Source organism: Xenopus laevis, chromosome 7L (assembly GCF_017654675.1).
Source record: "Xenopus laevis strain J_2021 chromosome 7L, Xenopus_laevis_v10.1, whole genome shotgun sequence".
In the NCBI taxonomy this organism is placed as follows: Eukaryota; Metazoa; Chordata; class Amphibia; order Anura; family Pipidae; genus Xenopus; species Xenopus laevis.
The window spans coordinates 48,487,264-48,514,320 of NC_054383.1; the positions used below are offsets into that span (position 1 = coordinate 48,487,264).

The 27,057-nt window shown below is 40.6% G+C and overlaps 1 protein-coding gene across 1 annotated transcript in view; it reads left to right on the forward strand.

Annotated features, from left to right (window-relative positions):
* The first annotated feature begins 5,104 nt into the window (after nt 1-5,104).
* bms1.L (BMS1, ribosome biogenesis factor L homeolog) overlaps nt 5,105-27,057 on the forward strand; it is a 28,369-nt gene continuing 6,416 nt past the window's right edge. The window contains exons 1-15 of the mRNA XM_018225530.2: nt 5,105-5,259; nt 6,427-6,619; nt 7,357-7,547; nt 8,639-8,718; nt 9,604-9,792; nt 19,243-19,385; nt 20,117-20,238; nt 20,350-20,546; nt 21,117-21,256; nt 21,471-22,219; nt 22,338-22,439; nt 23,033-23,190; nt 23,467-23,548; nt 25,720-25,796; nt 26,494-26,679. Coding sequence (XP_018081019.1) covers nt 6,444-6,619; nt 7,357-7,547; nt 8,639-8,718; nt 9,604-9,792; nt 19,243-19,385; nt 20,117-20,238; nt 20,350-20,546; nt 21,117-21,256; nt 21,471-22,219; nt 22,338-22,439; nt 23,033-23,190; nt 23,467-23,548; nt 25,720-25,796; nt 26,494-26,679 — 2,592 coding nt within the window. The 5' untranslated portion in view covers nt 5,105-5,259; nt 6,427-6,443. The remainder of the gene's footprint in view (nt 5,260-6,426; nt 6,620-7,356; nt 7,548-8,638; nt 8,719-9,603; nt 9,793-19,242; nt 19,386-20,116; nt 20,239-20,349; nt 20,547-21,116; nt 21,257-21,470; nt 22,220-22,337; nt 22,440-23,032; nt 23,191-23,466; nt 23,549-25,719; nt 25,797-26,493; nt 26,680-27,057) is intronic.

Genomic DNA, 27,057 nt, shown 5'->3' on the forward strand with positions numbered 1-27,057 from the left:
CGCAACAAATTTGCCAGATTGTGTGATGATGATGGGAGTATGAACTCTGGATTGGCAATTCTAGATGGGGCTGATCTCTCTATCAACCGGGAGACCAGTTTCTCTAGTAGTGGTGGGGAGGAAAGCAGAGTCAGGCCTAAGCAGATTGTGGTTGTAGGGGACTCAATTATTAGGAAAGTGGATAGGGTAATCTGTCGTCCGGATCCCTACAACCGAACAGTTTGCTGTCTACCTGGTGCCAGGGTTCGGCATGTGGTTGATCAGATAGACAAATTATTGGGTGGGGCTGGGCATGACCCAACTGTCTTAGTGCATATTGGTACTAATGACAAAATAAATGATAGATGGAAGACCTTAAAAAGTTATTTCAGGGACCAAAGCTCTAAGATCAAGGAAAGGTCTTCCAATGTAATTTTTTCTGAAATTTTGTCCTTGCCACGTGCAAGTTTTGGAAGACAGCGGGAGTTTAGGGAACTAAATGCGTGGCTCAAGTCTTGGTGTAGGAAGGAAGGGTTTGGGTTCCTAGAGCACTGGTCTGATTTTTCCTTGGGGTACAACCTATACAGTCGTGATGATTTGCACCTCAATGGAAGGGGGTCCACTGTGCTAGGGGAAAGAAGAGGTTGGAGGAGTGCTTAAACTAGGGAAGGGGGGGCAGGTGAGATAAAGAATTATGGGGAAGCTGGGGTAGACTAGGCAGTGGGATTAGTAAGGGGTCATGGGGGAGGAGTGAGGGGGGCATACAGTTTACCAGCTAAGGAGGTCCCTCTGTTACAAGGAAAACAGAATAATGTTAACTTAACATATAATTCTCCACTAAGAAATGCAAATCTCAAAAGTAAAAGTAGTAACCTCCGCTGTATGCTGGCAAATGCACGGAGATTTTGACTAGGTAAAAGGTTGCAAAGAGAATTATCATTGGTGTATGCTATAAACCACCTCGTATAAGTGTCGAGTATGAAGCCCAGCTACTCTTGCAGATACAAGCTGCTTCACAGCTGGGTCAAGTTTTTGCTAGGGTGACGTCAATTATTCAGACATTGACTGGGGTAATGGGGTTGCTAAGACAGAAAAAGCTAGTAGGTTTGTAAATATGCTGAATGACAACTTTTTATTCCAGCTCGTTCAAGAACCTACTAGGAATAACTCACTTTTGGAACTTATAATAACTAATAATACTGAACTCATCTCTAACATTTGTGTGGGTGAGCATTTAGGGAATAGTGATCATAACATGGTCTCCTTTGAGATTCTGTTGCAGAAGCAATTCTATAAGGGAGTAACTAAAACACTAAATTTCAGACGTGCAAACTTTGACAGTATAACGGCATCTCTGCAACATATTAAGTGGGAAATGCTTTTCACAGGGTTAAACACAGAACAAAAATGGGAAGTCTTTAAAATGCTGCTTAATAAATATACTTGTCAGTATATTCCACTTGTAAGCAAGGAACGTCATTGCAAAGCAAAACCTTTGGTTCAATAGAAGTGTTGGTGTTGCGGTGGGTAAGAAAAGACATGCTTTTAAGGCTTTCAAGTTGGCTGGGACAGCTGAATCATTTATAAGGTACAAGGAGGCCAATAAATCATGCAAAGAAGCTATAAGGCAAGCTAAAATTGATATGGAAAAGGATATTGCAGCAAGCTGTAAAAAAAATCCAAAATTATTTTTTAAATATGTTAATAGTAAAAAAATGAAGCAGGAAGGTGTGGGACCTTTACTATCAGAGGGGAGTCAGCTGGTTGATGAAAACAAAATTAAAGCGCAGATTCTGAACTCATATTTTTCGTCTGTCTACACAAATGAGGAACCAGTTAATGAAGATTTCCTTCTAAATAGTCCCAATTCTAGTAATACAACTAATGATGCATGGTTCACACATGAGGAAATTCAAAAGAGACTATAACATTTTAAGATAAACAAAGGTCCGGGGGCCAGATGGTATTCGTCCCAGGGTACTTTGCCAAACCTCTTTACTTAATTTTTCAGAATTCATTGAGGTCTGGCATAATGCTGAGAGATTGGCTAATTGCTAATGTGGTGCCTTTATTCAAAAAAGGATCCCGTTCTCAGCCTCAAAACTATAGGCCAGTTAGTCTGACGTCAGTAGTAGGAAAGCTTTTCGTAGGGTTAATAAAGGATAAGATACTGGACTTTATAGCAAATCATAATACTATGAGTGTGTGCCAGCATGGTTTTATGCGTAATAGATCTTGCCAGACTAACTTAATTTATTTTTAAGAGAAGGTAAGCAGGGACCTCGATTCTGGGATGGCAGTGGATGTGATTTACTTAGACTTTGATAAAGCATTTGATACAGTGCCACACAAAAGGTTACTGGTTAAATTAAGTATGTGTACCAGGATAGAGAACTGGCTAAAAGATAGACTGGTGGTAAATGGAACATTTTCTAATTGGACCAGTGTTGTTAGTAGAGTACCACAGGGCTCTGTACTAGGTCCTTGCTTTTCAACTTGGGTACTGAAAGTACTGTTTCTATTTTTGCAGATGATACTAAATTGTGCAGAACTATAGGTTCCATGCAGGATGCTGACAGTTTGCAAAGTGATCTTTCTAAGTTGGGAAACTGGGCAGCAAACTGGAAAATGAGGTTCAATGTTGATAAATGCAAGGTTATGCACTTTGGCAAAAATAATATAAATGCAAGTTATACACTAAATTACAGTGTGTTAAATGAGAAGGATCTAGGTTTTTTTTTATAGATAACAAGTTGTCTAATTCTGGGCAGTGTCATTCTGTGGCTACTGAAGCAAATAAAGTTCTGTCTTGCATAAAAAAGGCATTAATTCAAGGGATGAAAAAATAATTATGCCTCTTTATAGGTCCCTGGTGAGGCCTCATCTGGAGTATGCAGTGCAGTTTTGGACTCCAATCCTTAAAAGGGATATAAATGAGCTGGAGTGAGTGCAGAGACGTGCAACTAAATTGGTTAGAGGGATGGGAGACTTAATTTATGAGGGTAGATGGTTGGGGTTGATTTCTCTGGAAAAAAGGTGCTTTGGAGGGGACATGATTACACTTTACAAGTACATTAGAGGACATTATAGACAAATAGCAAAGGACCTTTTTACCCATAAAGTGGATCACCGTACCAGAGGCCACCCATTTAGACTACAAGAAAAGAACTTTAATTTGAAGTAACATAGGGGGTTCTTCACAGTCAGGACAGTGAGCTTGTGGAATGCACTGCTGGGTGATGTTGTGATGGCTGTTTCAGTTAATGCCCTTTTAAGAATGGCTTGGATGATTTTTTGGACAGACATAATATCAAAGGCCATTGTGATACTAAACTCTATAGTTAGTATAGGTATATAGAATTTACGTGAAAATAGGGAGGGGTGTATGTATGGATGCTGGGTTTTCATTTGGAGGGGTTGAACGTGATGGACTTTGTCTTTTTTCAACCCAATGTAACTATGTAACTTTGGTATAAACCAAATTCTATAAGTACACTGAGCAACAATCCAATAATATATGTGCCGGAAATGGCCAAAAGAGTATCTCCACAACCACAAGGGTATATCAAACCAAAAGTTATATACAAGAAAAGGGATTGATACTCTTAGAACCGGCTGAGGACTACTTAAATATTTGTATCAACATGTGTATGAATAAAAAGGCAATGTTTATTAGACAACCGTGCCAGGGAATCACAATACAAATAAAAACACTTAGAACCAATTAGAGCTGTTAAGTAAAAAGAAGGGGCCCCTCCTATTTTAGTTATAGCACTCTATAGAGCTTAATTCAAGTAATGTGCATATCAACATGTGCTATAATGCAGAAAAAAATAATAATAAAGGACCATGAAGTTGTCAATTGAGGTGTCAAAATTTCAACATATGTATCCGTAGGTCCAAACTGCAGTTAGTGTCCCATGTTGTTTAGGTAGTAAAAAATAACCTGTAATGAATTTATAAAATCCTAGGCATGCGTAAATATCTTCATCCCTTGTGATGATCCTGTTTCCTGACCCAAGAGAAGATCAAAAGTGCCAAGTTAGGATGGACAGAGTCTACTTGACAAGTACAAGGTAAATAATATTATTATTTTTATAAAATTGGATTATTTGGATAAAATGGTGTCTATGGGAGATGGCCTTCCTGTAATTTGGAATTTTCAGGATAACCGGTTTCTGGATAAAGATCCCATTGTTTCCAGCTTTCAAATAGGGGTCACTGACACCATCTAAAAACAAATGCACTGTAGGCTACACATGTATTGTTATTGCTACTTTTTATTAGTCATCTTTTTTTTTTTTTATTAATGCATGGTTGCAGGGGTAATTCCAAAATGCAAGCTGGAGAGCTGCTGAATAAAACACTAAATAACTCAAAAACCACAAATAATAAAAATCAATTGCAAATTGTCTCAGAATACCGCTCTCTACATCATAACTAAACTAAAAGTTAACTCAAAGGTGAACAACCCCTTTAACTTATAGTATGTTATTAGCTAGTATAGAATGTCCCTTTCCTACCAAATTTGCAATTGGTCTTCATTATATCATTTGCATAGTTTTTGAAATATTTGCCTTTCTATTCTGATTCTTTCCAGTTTTCAAATGGGGTTCACTGAACCTGGCAGTGAACAACCTATTGGTCTGTGAGGTTATAACCATATTGTCATTCCAACCTCTCATTCACATCACTGCCTGGTTGCTAGCGTTAACAAGACCATAGCAACCAGACAGTTGCTGAAATACTACACTGGAGAGCTGCTTAACATAAAGCTAAATTACTGAAACACCACCAAAAAATTTTTAAATGTCCCAGAATATCCCTGTCTTCATCATACCAAAAAGTTAATTCAAATGTGAACAAGCCTTTTAACGCGTTTTGTGAAAAGATAAAACTAAACAAAGGTCTGCTTATTAATATATTTTGCAGGTCTGGTCGATCTTCGTACACTGATCACCATTTGAACAACAACATCATAAAACTTAACTCATCAAAAAACAGACAATATGCTGTACGCTAAATAGGTTACACTGACTGTACATATTTTAGGCTGACAGAAGCAAAGGCTGAAACTTTAAACACGTTCCAGCGCCTTAACCTACGGAGCACCCGCCCTCTTTCACAATGTACCGGAAATAACTCGAACTACTGCAGTGTGCAATATGTAGTTCCGCCTACCCCCTGTTTCCTGACGGATTGCGCTAGACTCGTACACTTCCGGCGGATTCTGGTGCCATGTGGAGTAAATGATTTGACTGTAGTGCGGATCTATAGCAGGTAAGAGTCAGTCGGTCTTTTAAGATAAACGTAGTAGAACAGGGGCATTTCTCTATTAATATGCGCTTCCACAGTACAGTTAATATTAATGCGCGCCCTGGAACAGTAATCACATTAATTGTGTACTACTGGCGGCTGTGGAACATACATACTAAACGAGTACAGTAGTGGATCTTACATGCTAAACAAAAATGATATAGTAATTTGTTTGTATCTATGCTAAACAGTCCGTGATAATCGGTAGTATCCAAACTACATTTAGTTGTATGCCTGATAAAGGACATTTTCATTTTAATTACATGTTTTGCTAGTTGTACAATACATTTCAATTCTTCAGTGGCTTTAAAGTTTGTAAATATACTGCTATAATCGCTACTGAAATTAGTGGCATTGTTATCCCTTTTTAGTCTCCTCTCTGGTGGTTCTGACTTTTGAAACAATGTAGCAGTAGCCAACTGATTGGCACACAAGACTGACTTCTGCTACATTGTTCATCAGACAAGCCCAGCAGAGCATAAACAATCAAATTGCTTTTCATTTCAACTGTATTTTACATTGCTTTAAAACCATTAATATAAACAAAATGTGACTAATGTATCTGGGGAAGTTGCACATTTTGGGGGTAACATTCATTTTAAAATTTACTTGTAATTGTAGTGCTTCTTTTCAGCCAAAATCCATCCCATCTGGTATTACAGGTAGATAATGTTCATTTCAGTGACTGCAAACATGGGGTGGCTTTGGCCAGTGTTGGCTATTTCCATGTGTGACAGCCTGAGAGAGAGAGAGTTATCAGTAAACTGTGCATTGGTTATATACACAGTATATAATGTACCTCCTACTGTAATTTCTGAACATATTATAAGTCACCTCAAAGTGACCTGTATAAACCCACTGCCTGTTTTAATATGGTGCTTTTAAGCAACAGTTTAATTTATTCCTTGTTTTTCTCACTGAATTGTGAAGTTTTTCTAAACATATCCTATAACAATAGCATTCCTGATTCCTTCTGTATTTTGCAGAGATTGTTTTATTGTTCATAAAATAGGTTACTGAATAAATTGGAGATTTGAATACTTTACATTTTACAGCCCCTCATCCTAGTTTATAAACAGGCTAATGTGAATAGAGGTGTATTGTACATTTACTGACAAGATCATTTTTCAGTAATTTTCAAGGTAAGCATGGAGGAGAAAGATCAGAAGAAGCATAGAAAGAAAAACAGTGGACCAAAGGCAAACAAGAAGAAGCAGAAGCAACAAAGTGATGGAGCTGCTGGTACAGAGGAAGATGCCAGGAAACGCAACCCTAAAGCCTTTGCTGTGCGCTCTGCAGTGCGGATGGCACGAAATTTTCATAGGTACTTTACTTAGGTGTACTTACAGAGACTCAAACTGTGGTATGAAGTAACTGGTTCATGGAAAAAATGTGAAAATGTCAACTATATTGGCTTTATCTCAATTATTGGTGTATACATTTTTAATAGCATTGTATATGTTTGTATATTTACAATACATGTGATGTACAGTACATAAAAATTAAATATACAATGTGATTACTACGTGTTAAAGAGATACTGACACCAGAAATTAAACTCTTTTTCAAATCTATCATAATATTGCCTTTGAAAACTACTTATAACTTTGCCATAAAGGATTTGCACAATGCTTTTACATTACCTGTCTGATGCCCCATGTTCCTTTATGAGGGGGCTGCCATATTTGTGCAGCAGGAGTCCATTAGCATTGGAAACTTTAACTGACAGGCTGAGATGTCAGGTTGGCAAAACAGGTTTAGGAACTTCAACTAACAATTACTTACAAAAACAAACCTCTCGGCAAAAAACCAAATCAGCATGACCTATAGGTAACTTTTAATATACTTTCATATTTTAAATAGTAGTGTTTTAGTGCGAGTATCACTTTAAAGTGCGGCAATTTGCAAATGTATTTGAAACATTTAAAAACACTTCCTTTTGCACATTTCCTCATTTTGTGCTACCACAATCTCTCTATACAGTTTTTAATTTAATGTGGGAGGTGTGGTGTATCCCATCATATAGAATGTTTAGTTTAATGGTTTTTTTTTTTTAACCAGGACGCAGGATATCAAGACCAAAAAGCATCATATTCCAGTAGTAGATCGAACACCTTTGGAGCCTCCTCCTGTAGTTGTGGTGGTTGTTGGACCACCTAAAGTTGGAAAGAGTACATTGATCCGTTGCCTAATCAGAAACTTTACCAAACAGAAGCTAAGCGAGATCCGTGGACCAGTCACTATTGTCTCAGGTTAGTTAGTAAAATATTTTAAAAATTAAATAATAGCTAAAGACAAAAAACAAAAGTGAGTTGTATGCCATTTGGAAGTGTCATAACAGATACACAAATCCATAAATGTAACATGATACAAACAATTCCTAGACCCAGAGTAATGGACCTTTGCTTGTCTGTCTCGCCAAGGCTCCAGGCATCATACAGTTGCTCTAGCAGAAATAGAAGTTTGCATACAAATGTCTAAATCTCTTAAAGCATGCACAAAAAGCCCAGTAACACCTACAGGTAAACATAGTGTCCCCATTTTTATGTTTTATTCACTTTGATTTTCTCTGTGGGTAAAAATAGTGTACTCTAATAACCACTGGTACAAGTTTTTTACAGCTCAAAAGATGCTCTGATGCCTGTGGCTTGCCTATTCTAGCATGTTCTTGCCCTAGACCACTTCTTGTCTGTTTCTAATAAGTCAAGGCAGGCAATATGTTTTCATTTAGAATTAAGTGATAAGAATGAGGGATGGTTTCATTGTTGTCTGGAGTGTTTGCAGCAATGTGCTTACGCAAGGATTTTAGGAGAGTTATCAGTTAAAAGATTAATATTTTTACATTGTGGTTGGGTAAAATATAGAAATTCGCTCTAAGGGGATAATTTAATAAGATTTGGAAACTCCGCTACTCTTCAAATCAATATATTTTTGGAATGCTGTAAAGCTTTCTACAATTTTATCATAGGCTGCAACATTAGTAGTGAAAAATCACAATGAAAAAATATTTCATTTTGAACTTTTCATAAATTGAAAATTTATGTGCAAAGTGTTTTTAATTTGTAATGATTGAGACCCAAACTAATATGAATCAAAAATAAGTGGTTAAAAAAATCTGGTTTCTGTAATAATCGTGAGAAAATTGAGCAGGGCATGCTGTAATGTTTTATATAAGGTCCTTAACACAATGCATACAATATGCAATTACTGCTTATATACCCAGTGAAGATTTCACTCTAAATCTGTATCTAGAATTACTGCCATAATGTGATCTGTTTACTCCCTCATCTGGCATCCCTTTCTTTCCTATTCCTATCTACCTTTCTACCTAATTTTTTTCCAGGAAAGAAACGCCGGCTAACCATCATAGAATGTGGCTGTGACATTAACACTATGATAGATCTGGCTAAAGTTGCTGACTTGGTAAGGGAATGCTGCAGCCTAAATTTGAGAGGGACATTAAAATATTTGTTATATGTTGTTTCTGCTCCCTTTTATGTATTGTTTGTGAACAAATGTGCATGTAGTAAACTTTTTGCTAACAGTGCTGTACCTTTTCTTCAGGGCAGTGGAAATTGGAAATTAAGCACTAGAGCTAAGGAGTTGGATAAATTATGATAAAATAAAAACATGAGATGATAGGACGGTAATAGGTCAGTGGTTGAATGGATTACAGAGGGAAGTGAGTAAATTAGAAGTGCATATATTAGAAAGAAATAAGAGTAAGTAAGTAAAACAGAAGGGCTGATATATAAAGAAGCAGATTCCAGTAAGGGTAAGTAGAAGTTGAGAATTGAGGACTCGGAAAATAATATAGGAAACGATTGGAAGTAAAAATTCTATACAGACTATGTTATGTTTAAGCATAATTTAAGTCACTAAGGAATTGCCCAATAATATAAAGGCACAAGGCTGAGTGATTTTATACAGATCATGGAACGTGGTGTCTTCTTTTACAGGGAATACTTTATTTAATATAATACACAAATTATATTGATATATTTGACAGAAACCACTAAGCACCAGTTATGATGCCATCAGTTATAAACAGTGAGTTCTGATGTCATTTCTTTCACATGACTCACTGAAACTTGTGTATTATAATAAATACAGTACCCGAGTTGCAAAATACTGTAACTGGGTTACTGCTTCATGCTTTTATCATGAAACTCCTTGGTAACTTGTAATATTCTTATATTTTTCAAGAGGGGGTACTTTATTCACTATATAATACACAATGCAATACAGTGTAATGCACAAGTTATCAAAGACCTGAGAAATTTACATCTCTGTCTGCCTTTTATCCAGGTGCTAATGCTGATAGATGCAAGTTTTGGCTTTGAGATGGAAACATTTGAATTCCTGAACATATGCCAGGTTCATGGTTTCCCAAAAATCATGGGGGTTCTCACTCACCTTGACTCATTCAAAAACAATAAGCAACTTCGCAAGGTAAAGAAAAGACTAAAACATCGATTTTGGACTGAAGTTTACCAGGTGAGTGGCATGTAATTAAATTAATCTGTATCTTGTTATGGGGTTGTATTAATTCATGATGTACAGTAGTAAACTGTCCCTCCTCAAGTTGGCTGTAGTACTCTTCAGTTCCATCAGAAGTAACATGTTCCATCAGTTCAGCCCTGCAGACCTGGTCTGATAGCTTTTCTTTCCAGTTCATCCCTTGGCCTACATCTCCTCCCTGTCCCCTTTACTGGAAACTAATATGTAACACATTTTCACACTAAACCCAGAATATCATAGATTAGTATACAGAAAAACATAACTGCGGTCTAAAGAGACTAATTTACTGCTGGATATTAATGTACTGATGGATATTAAATCGTGTATAATGTAGCGCTATACTGTAAGTTAGAATGATATAAGAAGTGACTATAAAAACTCTCAAGTCCTGCAATAATACCTTACATTTAATTTGTTTCATAAATGTCGGTTCACAATGTGTAACAGAACAGCACTTGTATTCAGTGCTGCATTAGCACAAGCAAGAGGTAAATAGCCATTTTGAAGGTAATTTTTATGAGCTTCACAGATGCACTCCAGGAATTCATAATGCGGTGCAAAGAGACTGATGGGTAGTTCACTATGAGTTTCATGGCATATACAATGTATACACTTACAGTTGTTTACACCCTCATGACGCCACATCCCCTGCCTCCTCCTATTACCCTCAGTTTCTTTTAGTGTCCTCAGAAGGAGAAGACACGATTTTCTTTTATGTGGCTGGAGCACGGATCAAGGCCCCAGGTCTAAGGTCACGCCACGCTTAGGGGCCACTGATTGAATCAAGAGCCTCTCCAGCTGCAACCTATCTGCCCTTCAGCCTTCCCGCTTTCTGGAGGTCTGCAGGCTTGCTCCTCACCCCCTGCGCTGTCTTCCCGCTCTACGGAGGTCTGCAGCAGCGATATACACTCACCTGAGCGTATAATAGCATACATATATATATATATATTTCACATCTGTGCATATATATATTTATATGTGTGTTCTTCTTCACAGGGGTACACATACACAGGGCACAGATCAGCTGGCGTTCTCAGGTGAGTATTTTATTTTATTTTTATAACCCACTTATTCTGAATCTCATCCCCTACATGTGATTCATCTATGCCCCACACTCCCGCCCTACTTTCTACCTCCGTCGCACCTTCTCTATATGGCGCTTGTAGGTTTGCGCCTTTTTCTCCCGGTGACACGCATCCATGCGTTCCAACCCTCGCTCTCCCGCCCTTCCCCTCCACTTCCGGCGCGTCTACCTCTATCCCTCTCCCGCCCGACGCACACTGCCTCTCGCTTAACAGGAGGAACCCGGCGGCTATACCAATGCTGCGGAGCAGGTTAGTTCCCTCTGGACTGCTTGCTCGCTTTATTCTCCGCTCTCTAACACGACTGCTCTGTCTTCCATCTGCAGAGTTATTCCACAGCGCACCTACCTTATCGCGCATTGTGTTGGCTATTCTCAGGGGGCAAGAGCACAACTGCCTTTTCTATCACCCTGCGTCCACACCCTCCCTCTGCTGCACGTCTGTTTTTCACTGTCAGGCAAGTCTCTCCTTACTCTCTATGAATTGCTTAGGCCCCTATTTAAGGCTATCTATGCAACTGTGCATGTATACTGACTGCAGGCTATAGGGAGCATGGGTCTGAGGGGTCCCCTTCATTTCTCCTCTTACTCTCTCTGCAGGCCAACCTTTCTACAGTTGTGTCACGACCGTATATTTTTTTTTAGCCTATATTCCCCTGCCTCAAAAAAAAAAATTATATTTGAGTTTTCAACTCTACCCTTGCCATTTTTCACCGTGAAGGAGCAAAATGGCCAACAAGGCAGAAGAGCCCAGGACCAACAAGTCCTCAGCTCAAACACACCCACAGGTTTCTTTTTTTAGCCTGCTCAAATTGTAAAACAAAATTTGCTTCAGCCTCGGCTGATTCAATGTGTGGGGCCTGCAGAAAAACTGACTCACTGCCACTTACCCTGGCAAACAATTCAGACTCCGAACTCCTTAGGGCTTTATCCCTCTCACTTGCAGGCATTCAACATCTGGCCCGCATACCCGAGACCTTAGACAAGGTTCTTGAGCGTTTATCTCAACCCTCTCATTCTGACTCCCGACCAGGGACCTCAAAATGTCATGCACCATCTCCTCCAGATTCTCCGGGGAAACTTCTCTGTCCCTCCGACGAGGAAGGTCAGATGATCTCCACGGACGACTCTGATCAGGACCACCCTGATCTAGACATAGACACTCCCAGAACCCAAGGGGAGGTGGAGGGTCTCATTCAAGCTGTGCTAAACACTCTGAACATAGAAGATTCTACTGCCTCGGTCGAACCAGCTAAGAACCTCTTTAAGAGACACAAGAAGAGTTCATGTTTGTTCCCTGCTTACGAACAACTCGACGAAATTATCAAGTCCCAATGGAAAACCCCTGATCACAGGATACAGCTTTCCAAACGCTTCACCCAGACATATCCCTTTCCAAAGGAATGCATCGACCTCTGGTCTTCACCTCCCGCAGTAGATCCTCCGGTTTCCAGACTATCTAGAAATACCACCATTCCGGTCGCCGACGCGGCTGCATTTAAAGACCCCATAGACAAGCGTCTCGAAGGTTTCTGCAAATCCACCTTCACAGCTTCCGGTTCAGCTTTCCGACCTATCTTCGCTATAGCCTGGGTGGCGAAGGCCATGGAGGTCTGGGTGGAACAAGTGGCACAACTCATTGGATCTGAAGAACCTACTACTGACAACTTGCTTTCCCAAATAGCAGACGCCACTACATACATTGGAGACGCAGCACTTGACGCAGCACGGATGGTTGCTCAAGCTTCAGCTCAGTCTGTAGCCGCTTGCAGATTTCTGTGGTTAAAATCTTGGTCCGCTGACCTAACATCCAAACGTTCCCTAGTCAGCATACCCTTCCAAGGAAAACTTCTCTTCGGGGCTGAACTTGATAAGATTATTTCTCAGGCGACCGGGGGTAAGAGCACCCTTCTCCCTCAAACGCGGCCCAAGAGACCACCTTTCAAAAGGAGGCCCCTTTTTTCGTCCCTTCAGACAAGGACAAAGGTCAAAGACGCAACCTGACAAGTCCAGCTCTAACTTTCGCTCCCGCTTCCAGGGCAAACAAAGACAGCCTTGGTCTTCATCCAAGTCTACTTCCAAGTCCTCACAAGACAAATCTCACACTGCATGAAGGTGTGCCCCCTCCCGAAGGGATTCCCTTAGGAGGCCGACTCAAATCCTTTCGAGAGGTATGGCACAACAAGATTCAGGATCAGTGGGTTCTCCGGGTGGTGTCACAGGGACTTCTGATAGACTTCACTCAGACACCCCCCCACAGATTTTTTATGTCCAGACTGCCAGCCAAAGACTCAGACAGAACAAAATTCCTCTCCGTCATACAAGACCTCGCCTTGGTGGGAACCATTCAACCCGTTCCTCCAAAGGCCAAAAGAAGAGGCTACTATTCCAACCTCTTCATGGTTCCCAAGAAAGACGGTTCTCTCAGACCCGTCTTAGACCTCAAGTATCTCAATCCCTTCGTCAGGAAGTGCCATTTCAAAATGGAAACGATTCAGTCGGTTCTAGCATCCATGGAAGAAAACGAGTTCATGACTGTCATCGACATCAAGGAAGCATATCTTCATATACCGATCCACCCAGCTCATCACTGCTTCCTCAGATTCTACGTGAACGGTCAGCATTGGCAGTTCGTAGCTCTACCATTCGGTCTGTCATCAGCTCCACGCACATTTACGAAGGTCATGGCGGCAGCATTGGAGGAACTAAGACTCAAGGGAATAACAGTTATCCCTTATTTGGTCAAGGGTCCGTCCGCACCAGTAACCCTCCTTCACACATCCCACGTCCTACAGAGCCTAACCACACTGGGCTGGACGATCAACTTCAACAAGTCGACACTTCACCCGACTCAATCAATAGAGTACCTGGGTCTAGTCCTGGACTCCAGACAAGGGAAAGCCTTCCTGCCACGAGACAAGGCCGAATTCCTTCAGAACCGAATTCGATCTCTCATGGGACCCAACAGCATTCCCCTTCGAGCAGCCATGCAGACACTGGGCACGATGGTCGCCTCCTTCCCGGCAATTCCGTATGCACAAGCCCACACCAGACCTCTTCAACACACCATTCTTCTACACCAACGCAGAGATCGAACCAACCTCGATCGCCAGATTTCCATTCCGAGCCGAGTGCAGCTCTCTCTTCACTGGTGGCTTCACCCACATCGGACATCGCGGGGAAAACTATTTCCACCCCATCACTGGACGGTCCTAACCACAGACGCCAGTCTACGCGGGTGGGGCGGAGTTGTAGGCTAAACCACAGTACAGGGCCTCTGGACTCAAGAAGAAAAGAGACTACCCATCAACCTACTGGAGCTCAGAGCGATACGCTACTCCCTCGAACGCACGGCACTGTTGCTCCGGGGACAACCAGTACGGATACAGTCCGACAACGTGACGGCCGTAGCTTACATAAATCATCAGGGCGGAACCAGAAGTCTCAAGGCTCTCAAGGAAGCTCAAGTGATCCTAAGGTGGGCAGAGAACAATGTTCCAGCGATATCCGCGGTCCACATTCCCGGTGTGGAAAATTGGATAGCCGACTATCTGAGCAGAGAAACCATCGATCACGGGGAATGGAGCCTCCACCACGAGGTGTTCTGCCTCATTGTGGAAAAGTGGGGGCTACCAGAGATCGACCTCATGGCATCCAGGAACAACAGACAGGTCCAGCGGTTCGTCTCAAGAAGCCTAGATCCCCTGGCCCACGCAGTAGACGCCCTCGTGATTCCCTGGCACTTCTCCAGGGTTTACGTCTTCCCCCCCCCTCTCGCTCTTCTACCAAAGGTTGTCAAGAAAATAAAGAGAGAAGGAACTCAAACCATTCTAGTGGCTCCATTCTGGCCCAGAAGGTCATGGTTCGCGGACATAGCAAACATGGCGGCAGACGAACCCTTCCATCTCCCGCACCGAACAGACCTACTCACTCAGGGTCCTGTTGTCCACCCGAATTCTCATCTATGGGCTTTAATGGCATGGCTCTTGAAGCCTTGATTCTGCAGAACTCAGGAGCTCCTAAGGAGGCGATTCCCACCATGCTTCGCGCACGAAAGCCCGTCTCGGCTAAAATATACCACAGGGTATGGAAGACTTTCATATCGTGGTGCGAACAAAGAGATCTTAACCCCCAGACGGCGGGGGACAGGGAGACTCTCTCCTTTTTACAAGACGGACTTGCGAAAGGTTTAGCTTTGAGCTCTCTGAAGGTGCAGGTGTCGGCCCTGTCCATTCTCCTACAGAAGAAACTGGCCCTGCATCCCAACATACAAACCTTCCTACAAGGTGCAACCCGTATAATACCACCATATCGTTGCCCAATACCTCCTTGGGACCTCAATCTGGTACTCTCCGCCCTCCAGGAGGAACCACTGGAACAGATCCCTCTGTCTACACTAACTGAAAAGGTTGTATTCCTTTTGGCCATCACCTCCGCTAGGAGGGTTTCCGACCTTGCGGCATTGTCATGCAAATCGCCCTTCACAGTACTCCACATGGACAAAGTGGTTCTCAGACCCACTCCGGACTTTTTGCCTAAAGTAGTATCTGAATTCCACCTCAACCAGGACATAGTGGTTCCTTCATTATGTCCAAACCCTAAGGGTCCCATTGAGAACAAACTCCACACACTTGACGTTGTCAGGGCTATCTCCTGTTATCTCAAAGCCACAGCGGACATCAGAAGATCGGACGCTCTTTTCATTATACCTGACGGCCCCAAACGCGGTGCCAAGGCCGCCAAGTCGACATTATCCAAATGGATTCGAGCCATCATCTCCAGAGCTTGCGCTGTCAAAGGGAAAGATCCTCCGATCCATGTGAGAGCGCACTCTACACGTTCTATCAGCACATCGTGGGCTTTCCGACACAATGCTTCTGCGGATCAAATCTGTAAAGCGGCCACATGGGCATCTCTTCATATCTTCACTCGCTTCTACAGGCTCCACACGCACGCTTCAGCCGACGCTGCCTTTGGGAGGAAGGTGCTCAGTGCTGTTCTTAGCTAGCCACCTCATATACAGTGTCCCGCCCTTGGGGGTGCTTTGGGACATCCCCATGGTGCCTGTGTCCCCCAATTTAGGCAAGAGAAAGAGAGATTTTTGTACTTACCATTAAATCTTTTTCTCTTGACCTATATTGCGGGACACAGGCCTTCCCTCCCGATACTGACACTGTTTTCACAATCTGTTTGTGAAGTTTTTTTATGACAAGTTGTTAGTTCTTTTTGATCAAAGTTTTTTCATGTTGTAAATGGGTGTTGTTGCTGCATTTCTCTTCTGTTTTTGGGCTATTCTGCTCCTTCTTCGGTTGAAACTGAGGGTAATAGGAGGAGGCAGGGGATGAAGCCCAGAGCAGGAGGAGGAGTCATTTTTTGCAACATAGTGTCCATCTCCAGCTGCAGGATCTTCATCCCCATGGTGCCTGTGTCCCCCAATATAGGACAAGAGAAAAAGATTTAACGGTAAGAACAAAAATCTCTCTCTTCTTATTTTTACCGCATTATGAAGTCCTGGAGTGTCTCTGTTGCTGAGAAACTTTACTTATGATATACAAGACGGCACCCAGGCATATGCTGATAATATATAGGAGCACACCACACATGGGACTATATATATATATATATATATATATATATATATACATACACACACACACCTACCTTCCCTCAAGGGACAACGGTTGTTAAAACACATTTCTTGCCCAATCGAAAAGCAGATCAACCACAGCCTCCAGCCGTGGACGTTTTTTTTCAAGGCTAAATCGGACACTTTCCTAGAAGAAGCAAATCACCGCAAAAGTCACACTTCCGCAACAAACCAAGTGACAAGCAATGTGGATGCCCCACTAGCAAGCCTCCAAACAACAAGTCAACGGTGGCCTGACTGGGCAATCCCTCTGGAATCAAGGGAACAAATAGGGGGCAAGTTACTGCTATTCCGGGAGGCAAGGACCCACCATTCTTCGGATGCCTGGGTCTCAGAAGGTTATCACATACATTTTTTTGCTCATCCCCCCAACAAATTCTTTATGTCCAGAGTCGCCCCCAATTCTGCCAAAGCGTAGGCCTTCCTAGACTGCATCTAAAGTATGGAGGTTTCGGGAGTAATAGTACCAGTTCCAGCACAAGAGAGATTCTCGGGGTTCTACTTAAATCTCTTCATAGTTCCGAAGAAGGATGAAACGATCAGACCAGTTAGACCTCCTAGAACTCCTAAACAAATTTGTCAGATCGGTCCGGTTAAAGATGGAAACACTATGATTCGTGATTAGGGGAATGGAACCTGGTCAAATACTGATGTCCCTGGATATAAAGGACACATTTCTCTATGTAGAAATCTAGCCACCGATTCCTCGCATTTGCATTTACAAACAGACGTTACTAGTTTGTAGCCCTACCGTTCGGATTATCGGCAGCCCCCTGAGTTTTCACAAAATTTTATCTGCGGCAACTCTGCGATTACAGGGGATATTGATCACACCCTACCTGGACGACTTACTCATAAAAGCCAGGACAGTGGAGAGAGCAACAGAGGATCTCCATCTAGCAATTTCACTCCTTCAGAGCTTTGGATGGACTGTGAACTGGTCCACATCCAATCTGCATCCCAGTCACCAGATGACCTTTCTGGCACTGGAATTCAACACAACCACTTAACTGGTATGTCTTTCTCGCGAACACACTCAGAAAACCACGATTCATGTGGCAATGAGATTGTTAGGGGTGATGTTCTCAGCCATCAAGGAAATTCCATTCTTCTTTGGTGGTTAAAGCCCAACAACCAAAACACGGGACAATCCTGGGCGACACCAGACTGGAGTGTCATAGCCACGGAATGCCAGCCTCCGGTGATGGGGAGTGACATGGAACAATCTATCAGCACAAAGGCCATGGTCTCCAGAAGAGTCCAAGCTTCCAATAAACATACTGCAACTAAGAGCCGTCAGACTGGCACTCGAGCAATGGTCACAGCCCCTTCGGACGAGATTGTTACGGATACAAAGCAACAATGCCACCATAGTGGCGTACATAAGTCGTCAGAGAGGAACCTGCAACAAAGCGGCCCTAGCAAAGGCTCATCGGATTCTAGGCTGGGCAGAAGTCAACAATGTGAGACTCTCCGCAATCCAAATCCCCGGGGTATCTGACACCTCAGTTTAAATCGATTAGACGCTGGAGAATGGGAATTACACTTGGAAGCGTTCGCAGAGCTAGTACATCACTGGGGGTGTCCACAGATAGATCTCATGGCATCCAGAACCAACTGGAAAGACGCAATGATGCGGAACTGGCACTTCAGTCTAGCTTACTTATTTCCACCTCTTCCTATGTTATTTTGGGTACTGAAGAAGATCAGACAATCACAACTCACAATAATCGTGGTAGCACCATACTGGCCATGGAGGACATGTCAGTAGATACGAGTGACTCCCAGGTCCGATCTACTCCTTCAGGGGCCCATAACCCACCCAAATCTGGGACTATTCCTTTTGACGGGGTGGCTGTTAAAACAGCCATTTGAAGGAAACAAGGACTATCGGTAGAGGTCATTGATACCATGCTGAAAGCCCGCATACCAACATCGTCCAGGTCCTATCATAGAATCTGGCACTCATACCAAAAATGGTTTACTGAACGGGGCCTATCCTTCCTAGAACTGAGCGTTCCTAGAATCCTACACTTTCTCTAAAGGGGACTCCAATTAAATCTAAAACTCAGCTCTCTAAAGGTACAGATATCCGCACTATCGGTACTTTTCCAGTCAGGACTGGCGTTAAAGAAACAGTTCAGTGTGAAAATAAAAACTGGGTACTGTGCGAAATAAAAAATGTTTCTAATATAGTTAGCTAAAAATTTTATGTATAAAGGCTGGAGTGACTGGATGTGTAACATTACTCTATAACTCTGAGCTAGTCAGTGACTTGAAGGGGGGCCACATGGGACATATCTGTTCAGGGAGTTTGCAATTGATCCTCAGCATTCAGCTTAGATTCAAAAGCACCAGATATGAGCAATGTGGCGCCCCTCAAGTCTCATATCAATATAGGCAATCTGAGGGCCTGTGCCTAGGGCAGCAGCTTTAAGAGGGACGACCCTCTGATTTTTTTAAAAAAACAAAAAACTTCTCAGCCATCAGAGATTACCTGCATTAATCTGGTGTGGAGGCCAAGCTGGGGAGGTCAGGGGGTTCAGATGGAGACCCCTGGGGGCGTGATATCACGTGTTGCAAAAGTGTCGCCATGTGCAACTGTGCTTGTGATGTCACTTCAGCAAAATGGGGGTACAGATAGGTTTATTTATTTTGTTTATTCTGGATAATACATTATGACATTTTGGCTTTCCAGGGAGCAAAGCTTTTCTACCTATCAGGCATGGTCTACGCAGAGTACCAAAAACAGGAAATACGCAATCTGGGGAGGTTTATTTCTGTCATGAAATTTCGCCCTCTGGTGTGGCAAACTTCCCATCCATATATCCTTGCAGACAGGTAAGATTCTGAGAGAGAACTTTGGTAAAAGTTTTAATCACATCTTCTGATACAGGGGTGCCCAAAAGGTAGATCGGGATTTACCAGTAGACCTTTAGCTGGCAATCAGTAGATCTCAAGACACTGTCAACAAACAGCTTGTCTAAATAAATCTACTATTTCATGCTTTTCATTCACATATTTATTATGTTTAGGTTACAAAATAATAGTTGTTTGTTAAACATAGAAATATACATTTTCTCATAAATCAATATTTAAGTAATATTTTCCATGGAACAGAATGTTAACAATGCATTTATGGATGTAGATCATAATGGGAAAACATCACTAAAAGTAGACCTTGCATTAGTAAATATGGGCACTCCTGTTCTGATATATCAAATGCTAGCACCAACACTAATAAACTTTTGCCCCATACACTTATAATTTGCAAATACCATGGAAGATGCATGGCAATTCATAGGTGATGTTAATCTTCATATTAACTAGCATTTTTGATGAGCCTATTCTAAGCAACTTGTTCTTTATTTTTTATTTAGCCTGTTTTTTTTTTAATCTTTGGCATTCCTGTTCGAAATCTAGTCTCCATAGTCTTGTGTGGTCCAAGTTGGTGTTACCGCCTATATGTGCAAATCTAGCTTATTTATAGGATATTTATTTTCGGCACCTTGCTATTAGTCAGTGGGATACATGCACACAATGGTTTTTTTTCTCATAACATTGCATTTTAGAATGGAAGATCTAACAAATCCAGAAGACATTAGACAGGATCCAAAATGTGACAGGAAGGTGTCGCTTTATGGCTACCTACGAGGAGCATATCTAAAGAATAAGAGTCAAGTTCACATACCAGGTATATTTTACAAAACATTGCTTCTTTTAGTTGTTTTTTCTAGAATAGCAAATCTTGCCATATTATTTGTAGTTCGGTAAAGAATGAAAATAAATAGTTATCTTCTTGCAGGTGTTGGAGATTTTGCCCTGAGTGAAGTGAGTTTTCTTTCTGATCCCTGCCCACTGCCTGACAAGCAAAAAAAGCGATCTCTGAATGAGAAGGAGAAATTGATATATGCACCTCTCTCAGGAGTCGGAGGAGTTCTTTATGATAAAGATGCTGTTTACATTGACCTTGGACCTCATCATGTCCAGCAAGCTCAACAGGTAAAAAAATTAGGCAATGCTTGACTCAGACGTCACTGGGATAAATTTATTATAGATTGATTCTTGCACTTCAAGTCATTTGCCTTTTATCAAAACTTTTTTGCTATCAGGAATATTTGTATTCATTTATGCATTAAAGCTTTGAGCAGTCAAGCAACTGTCTGGGTAGTAATGCTTTAGTTGCACTATCTATTGTCACGCAGCCAAATCCTCTTTCCACAATGAAGAGGAGAGAAAGGAATAGGACAATTATTTTCTGCACTTTAGAAATATATCATCATTTGTAGAAAGAATAACTCACTTTTTTTTCCCCTTTCATAGATTTAAATTTAGAAGCTTTTCTGAGTTATCTTATGATCTCTGTTATTAATGATAACTCTCTTGTGTATACCACTCCTCTAAAATACCTATTGCAGGCTTTTTGTATGAACTACCCTAAAATGAAATTATAAATGTTAGATTTATCAACCTAGATGTTTGGATTACAACTAGGTTCATGTCACCCATATTACATCTGTTCCATTAGTATACATTCAGTATATACTACATTTTCATTATTACTGATTGCAGCGTGCAGCAAAGCCCTCACATGAGCTGGTTCAGAGCCTTATTTCCACAAGCGCAACAATTGATTCAAAAATGTCCTCAAGCAAAGTGTCTTTGTTTACGGACTCCAAACCACTGGGCCTGGAAGATGTGGAAAAGAAAGAGTAAGTCTTGTTTCATGTTTTTAATTGCTAACGTGCAAAAACAAACATTGAATACTTAATAAATGGCTTCTACTAATGGCAAATGTTTTGCAGTTGAAGTAAACTTAATGTGATTTTTTTTTATCATGTATGCATTTATGTGTTGCATATCATTAATGAATGGATGCCTTAATTATTTATTTATTTTTTCACATTTGCTGGTGCTTTCAATTAGATTTGTGATGCCCTCAGAGGAGAAAGTGTTGGATACTAAAACTGGCAGGATCCGACGCAAGGCTGTCTTTAAAGGTAACAAGGGTGAAGAGGTTTCTTCTGATGATGGAGAAGATGAAGGGGAAGATGATGATGATGATGAAGGGGAAGATGATGATGATGATGAAAATAATGTTAAGGAAAATGATGATGAAGGGGAAGATGATGATGAAAATAATGTTAAGGAAAATGATGATGAGGAGTCAGAAGGTGAAGAAGATCTTGAAAAAGAGCTTGAAGAAAGTGATTTGAAAGAAAACACTTTAGACAACATCCCAAGAACTTCTAAGCGGCCAAAGTTAGAAAAGACTAATTTGCCAAATACGTTAGAGATGCCAGCATTTGCTGACAGTGATGATGACCTTGAAAAGAGTGAAGAAGAAAACAGTGGCTCAGAAGAGGAGGACAATGATGAAGAGAGCGAATGTGAGGAAGAGTCATCAGATGATGAAGTGGAAGAAAATAACGCCTCTACAAAGCCAAATCAAGCAAAGATCAAAGAAAGAAAAGCAACTCCTACATTGGACAGTGGTAACTGTACAGATGACGATGGCAATTCATCTAAATCTGATGCAGTCGGCACGGATTCTGAAGACGAACAGAATGCTGACGATTCGGGGGAAACAAGTGAAGAAGATAATGGTGACGAGGAAGATTTACTGAAAGAGGACGAAGAGCAGTTTGAAGAAGACCTCTCATCTGATACAATGGGTATGTAGGATAGAACAGTTTTGATCATGTTGTTAAATTCACTAAGCTAAAAAATCCTTCAATTACTTAGGTGTGTTGAACATTTTGTAGTTATAAGCTATTTTCATGCCTTTGTCAGGTGCTTTAAAATGGAAAGAAGATTTGAAAAAGAAAGCAGCAGAAGCTTTTTTAAATCAACAGCAATCTGTTCCTAATCTCCGCAAGCTTGTGTATGGCACAGGTATGTAGTTGTCATGTGCAGAAGTACTTAAATTTTAAGCCTCATCACCATCTACTGTCTTAATTGGTTTGTATGTCACATATTGTAGAGTCTATGGCACTGGAACCCGAGTTAATATAGTTTCAGCATTGCATATTTTACATATTTTTTTAATTTCTGTTTATTTAAAATGGTTAATATCCTTAGGTTCCGGTGCATAGAGTTTTTCTTACTGTTTTTTTACTGTTCCCTTTTTCTTAGCCACTTTTCTTTGCCCCCTTTTTCTCTACTTTATTGTTCTCTTCATTCCCACCTCATTGTCTCTACTCTTAACTTTCCCCTTTCCCATTCTCCATTTAGCACTCTGCTTTTGAACTCTTTTTCTGTTGTATATTGCACCAAGAAATTCCATCCCACCTAGCCTTCACTGGCACATTCCTTTATTATATAAATAATAATATCACAGGCATATGCAGACATTTGTAGGTGGTCAGTTAGCAGTAATAGACATGCTTTCATGCTAGCTGTCAGGTAATGTTATAAACAACAACAATATATCCAGCCTCTGTGGCCTGTATTATTTTTTTTTTTAATGCAGTTTTTGTTCTCTACAGTGGCTGAAGTAGAGAAAGACAAAGAGGATGTAAATGATGGTCAAATTGGTGGCTTGTTCCATGTGAGCCGTCCTGACAAAGAATCTAGAAGGGCTGCTAATTCACTGGACTGCTCAAAATTCTTGATTGAGAAGCCTCAAGACTGGGATAATGCTGAGGTACATAAGAGCAGATTCTGCCTGACACAAAACTTGCATGGCTGTTTCTTTTGTAAATAATATATTGTTTCTATAAATTAAGAATTAATTCTGCATTCATTTTCTTTTGCATTCATTTTCTTGAGTAAACACCAGCAACATTCTCTAATATCTGATAAATGACCATTTGTTTTAGTATATAGCACCCATATTTATTTACCAGGTACCAGGCCCAAGATATTAATGTAATTGCTGCATTTCTGTTAACCTAGAACTTTTATTCTGTGTAATTTTCAGGTTATGGACTGTATCCGGGATTGTTTTGTTACTGGTAAATGGGAGGCAGATAAAGATGCTGAGAAATTGTTACAGGAAGATGGTATGTATGTTTCTATTGTTAATACTAAACTAATGAATCAAACAAGGATAAGTTGTGCTCACCACTAATTTTTAAAAACAGGCGGGGTGCCTATTGGGAGTTTTACTTTGAAAGCAGCTAGTTGCAGGTAAAACTTAGTCCCTTTGTAAAATGTATAATGAAGCAATTGAATTCTTAATGAATCAGATGAAAATTGAGCGCAGGACCAGATATGGGATGACTTTGACGTAGTTGGCCAGCTTAAATATATTGCAATATATGGACAAACAATCCCTGTTTTGTTTAAATGGAAAGACATTTTTCAGTAGCAGAATGCACAAAATGTCTCAATGTCTTAAATATATTGATAATAGGTTGAGTGCAGAGGACCTCTTTTGTTTGTCTATATATATATATATATATATATATATATATATATATATATATATATATATATATATATATATAATCATTTATTATGTGTACATGCTTGGAAAATGGCAGTTTTTAAAGCTGTTGGATTCCCAAGGCCATGCTATGGGTTGTATGTTGATCTTTTACTCAAACCATTTGTTGGTCATAATCCTTCTTAGAGCACCATAGGTATGCTGGCTATTAATCCATAGATGACTGCTGTCATTCTCTCAAAGAAACTCCTTATTTACAATGGAAGGCAAGTTACAGAATTGCATCCCTTGAAAAGTAGAGTACAATTAAGTTAAAGGAGAAGGAAACCTAGTCGGCGCAACACCCCCCCCGTGTATTGCCCACTCTCCCCTGGCCTACCCGTCCCGCTGGGCAAATGCCCCTAACTTGTTACTTACCCTTCTGCGCAGGTCCAGTCCACGGAGTTCATCAACGCCATCTTCTTCCAAGCGATCTTCTTCCTGCTTTGAACGGCATTTTGGCGCATGCGCAGTAGGAGCATTTCGCTGGTACGATCGACTGCGCATGCGCCAAAAGTCACAAAGTTTTCCGCGTGACTTTTGGAGCATGCGCAGTAGATCGTACCAGCGAAATGCTCCTACTGCGCATGCGCCGGTCAAAGCAGAAAGAAGATCGCTTGGAAGAAGATGGCGTCGGTGAACTCTGTAGACTGGACCTGCGCAGAAGGGTAAGTAACAAGTTAGGGGCATTTGCCCAGCGGGACGGGTAGGCCAGGAGGGAGGGTGGGCAACACACGGGAGGGGGGGGGGAGGGTTTTTACGCCGACTAGGTTTCCTTCTCTTTTAAGCAATACAGCTTTTGAAATGACTGCTGTGGAGGCAATAAGCTAGGTACGCTGCTCAGGTTTTTTGTAAGAAGGAAAACTTTTATTGGTTTTGCGGTCAAGAAAATGTGATAACTGAAGTGGTACTGGCAACCAAAGCACTGTAGAAGGGCTAAAGAAGAATGCCCCAAATAAATACCTAAGTTTCACTTTCCCTTCAGTTATAGTACAGTATGTACACTTCTGCTTTCACATTTTATTGACTGACAACACCTATTTATAGCCTTTCAGTTGAGTTGAGTTTTTATGCATGTAACGATATTATTTGTTTTTCCTCTAGACAGGTTTCATTGACAGTTGCACATTTTTTTTTTTTTTTAAAGAGTAATTTTTATTGAATTTTACAACATAAACAATAAAAAGAAGAAAGCAGATTAAGAAAGGAAAGAAAAGGAAGGAAGGGAGGGAGGAGGGAAATGTGGCTGAAACAGTTGCACATTTTTAACAGTTACACTTTGCACATTTGTTATATTATTAATATAAATTACATTTAATTTTACATTTTTCACGCTATCGAGTAGCAGAATCTTTGGGAAACATATAATTGTTACATTTCCCAGCAACCTCAAGAGAATTTGCTCTCTTGAGGCTCTATCATGATTTTTCTTTTACAACGTAAGCAGAATGCAATATTGCGTGCCTATTACCATTACTGATGTCCTGAAGAAAAGCCATGTAATTCTTGTCCTGGGCAATAACTTTGTAACAAAGTCTCTCTTTGATAAAATAACCATGTTGCTTGACCTTTTTGTCTTAGGAATTACCTAGATAGGGTTATTCTTACAAAGAACTATTTTTTGCAGTAAATGCAGAGTGTATGATTCGTTGTTTTCATTTTTTTTTTAATCATTTATACTGTAGTTCCATTCCAGAAAATAAAAGTTGCTTAACATAAATAAAAGTCATCTCTTATTCTCCATAGAGGACGCATATGGTGACTTTGAAGACCTGGAAACAGGGGAAGTGCACAAAGGGAATCCAGAATCTGAAGATGAGGAGGTATTTCTGATATTGTAACATATTATTGCTACAGGTTAAGTCAATCTCTTGATTCATTCAGAATATTATCAATTGCAGCCCTATGATAAAGACAAAGAGGTAGTGAATATGATTGCTGAGATAATGCTCTTTAAATACAAAAGAAAATCTGATCAAGTATTCAGTGATTCAGTTACTTTAAGTGTAAATTTACCAATCCCACCAAAATGAAAGTCCATGGGCCCCTTAATCAATCAGAATAGAGAACAAAGTAAAACAATACAAAAAATAGAAACTTTCACTGCTATAAAGAGAGGTAAAAGCAAGAAACAGACCATAGTCATATCCAAACCCTATCTATGTACTCCTCTGCACTCATCGTTGTGTCCCTGGCAGTACAAATCACAACTCAAGTCGGTATCTTGAGTAGTACAGATAAAAATCACCACATTATAACCTAATAGCTAATGTCCTCCTATTGTCCTGAAAGGTACAGTCCCCAACATTGCAGCTCATAGCCTCCCCATGTATTCAGCAGAACAGAACAATGCCATCCTAACAATGCAGGTCACTGCATCTCTAGCAGAGCAGACTGCAACTGTTATATATTTCCACCAAGTGCATCCTCCCTTTGTCTCTAGAAACACGTCTTTATCAGGTGCAGTTTTAGGACTAAAATCAAAGCAATGGCTGTAGTAAACTTTGTCTTAATCTACAGATGGAAGATATGAATGAAGAGGATAATAAAAAAGCAAAGCAGAAACCTGCAGATGAAGATGAAAGAAAGCAGCGCCTTGCGAAGAAACGGAAGCTAAAAGAGAGATTTGACACTGAATATGATGAGGGAGATGCAGATGCCACATACTTTGATGACCTGAAAGGAGAGATGCAGAAACAAGCAGATGTATGACTTGTACATTTACTCATGCCTAAAATGCTATCATGTTAAAAAAATATATGCATCATCTAACTGATTCATACATCAAAGAAAAACCCCTATATTCAAGATAATCCCTGTTTGATATACAAATTGAATTAAGATAGGTGTACAAGAATTTACCGTACCAATTGCCAACCTTATAAACATCATCATACTGATAAATCCTGACTGTAGGTCTTCAGTCTATAAAGACATGCACAGAACTTGATTTCTTAAGCTTACTGGGTGCCTCTGCTTGTCGAGTAATCTGTGATATGTGTAATGTGATTTGATCTAGGTAGTAGGGAGTTAGCTTTTGTCTCCCTGCCCGCTTGTTCTAATTTTTAAATGGATCAATAAAGC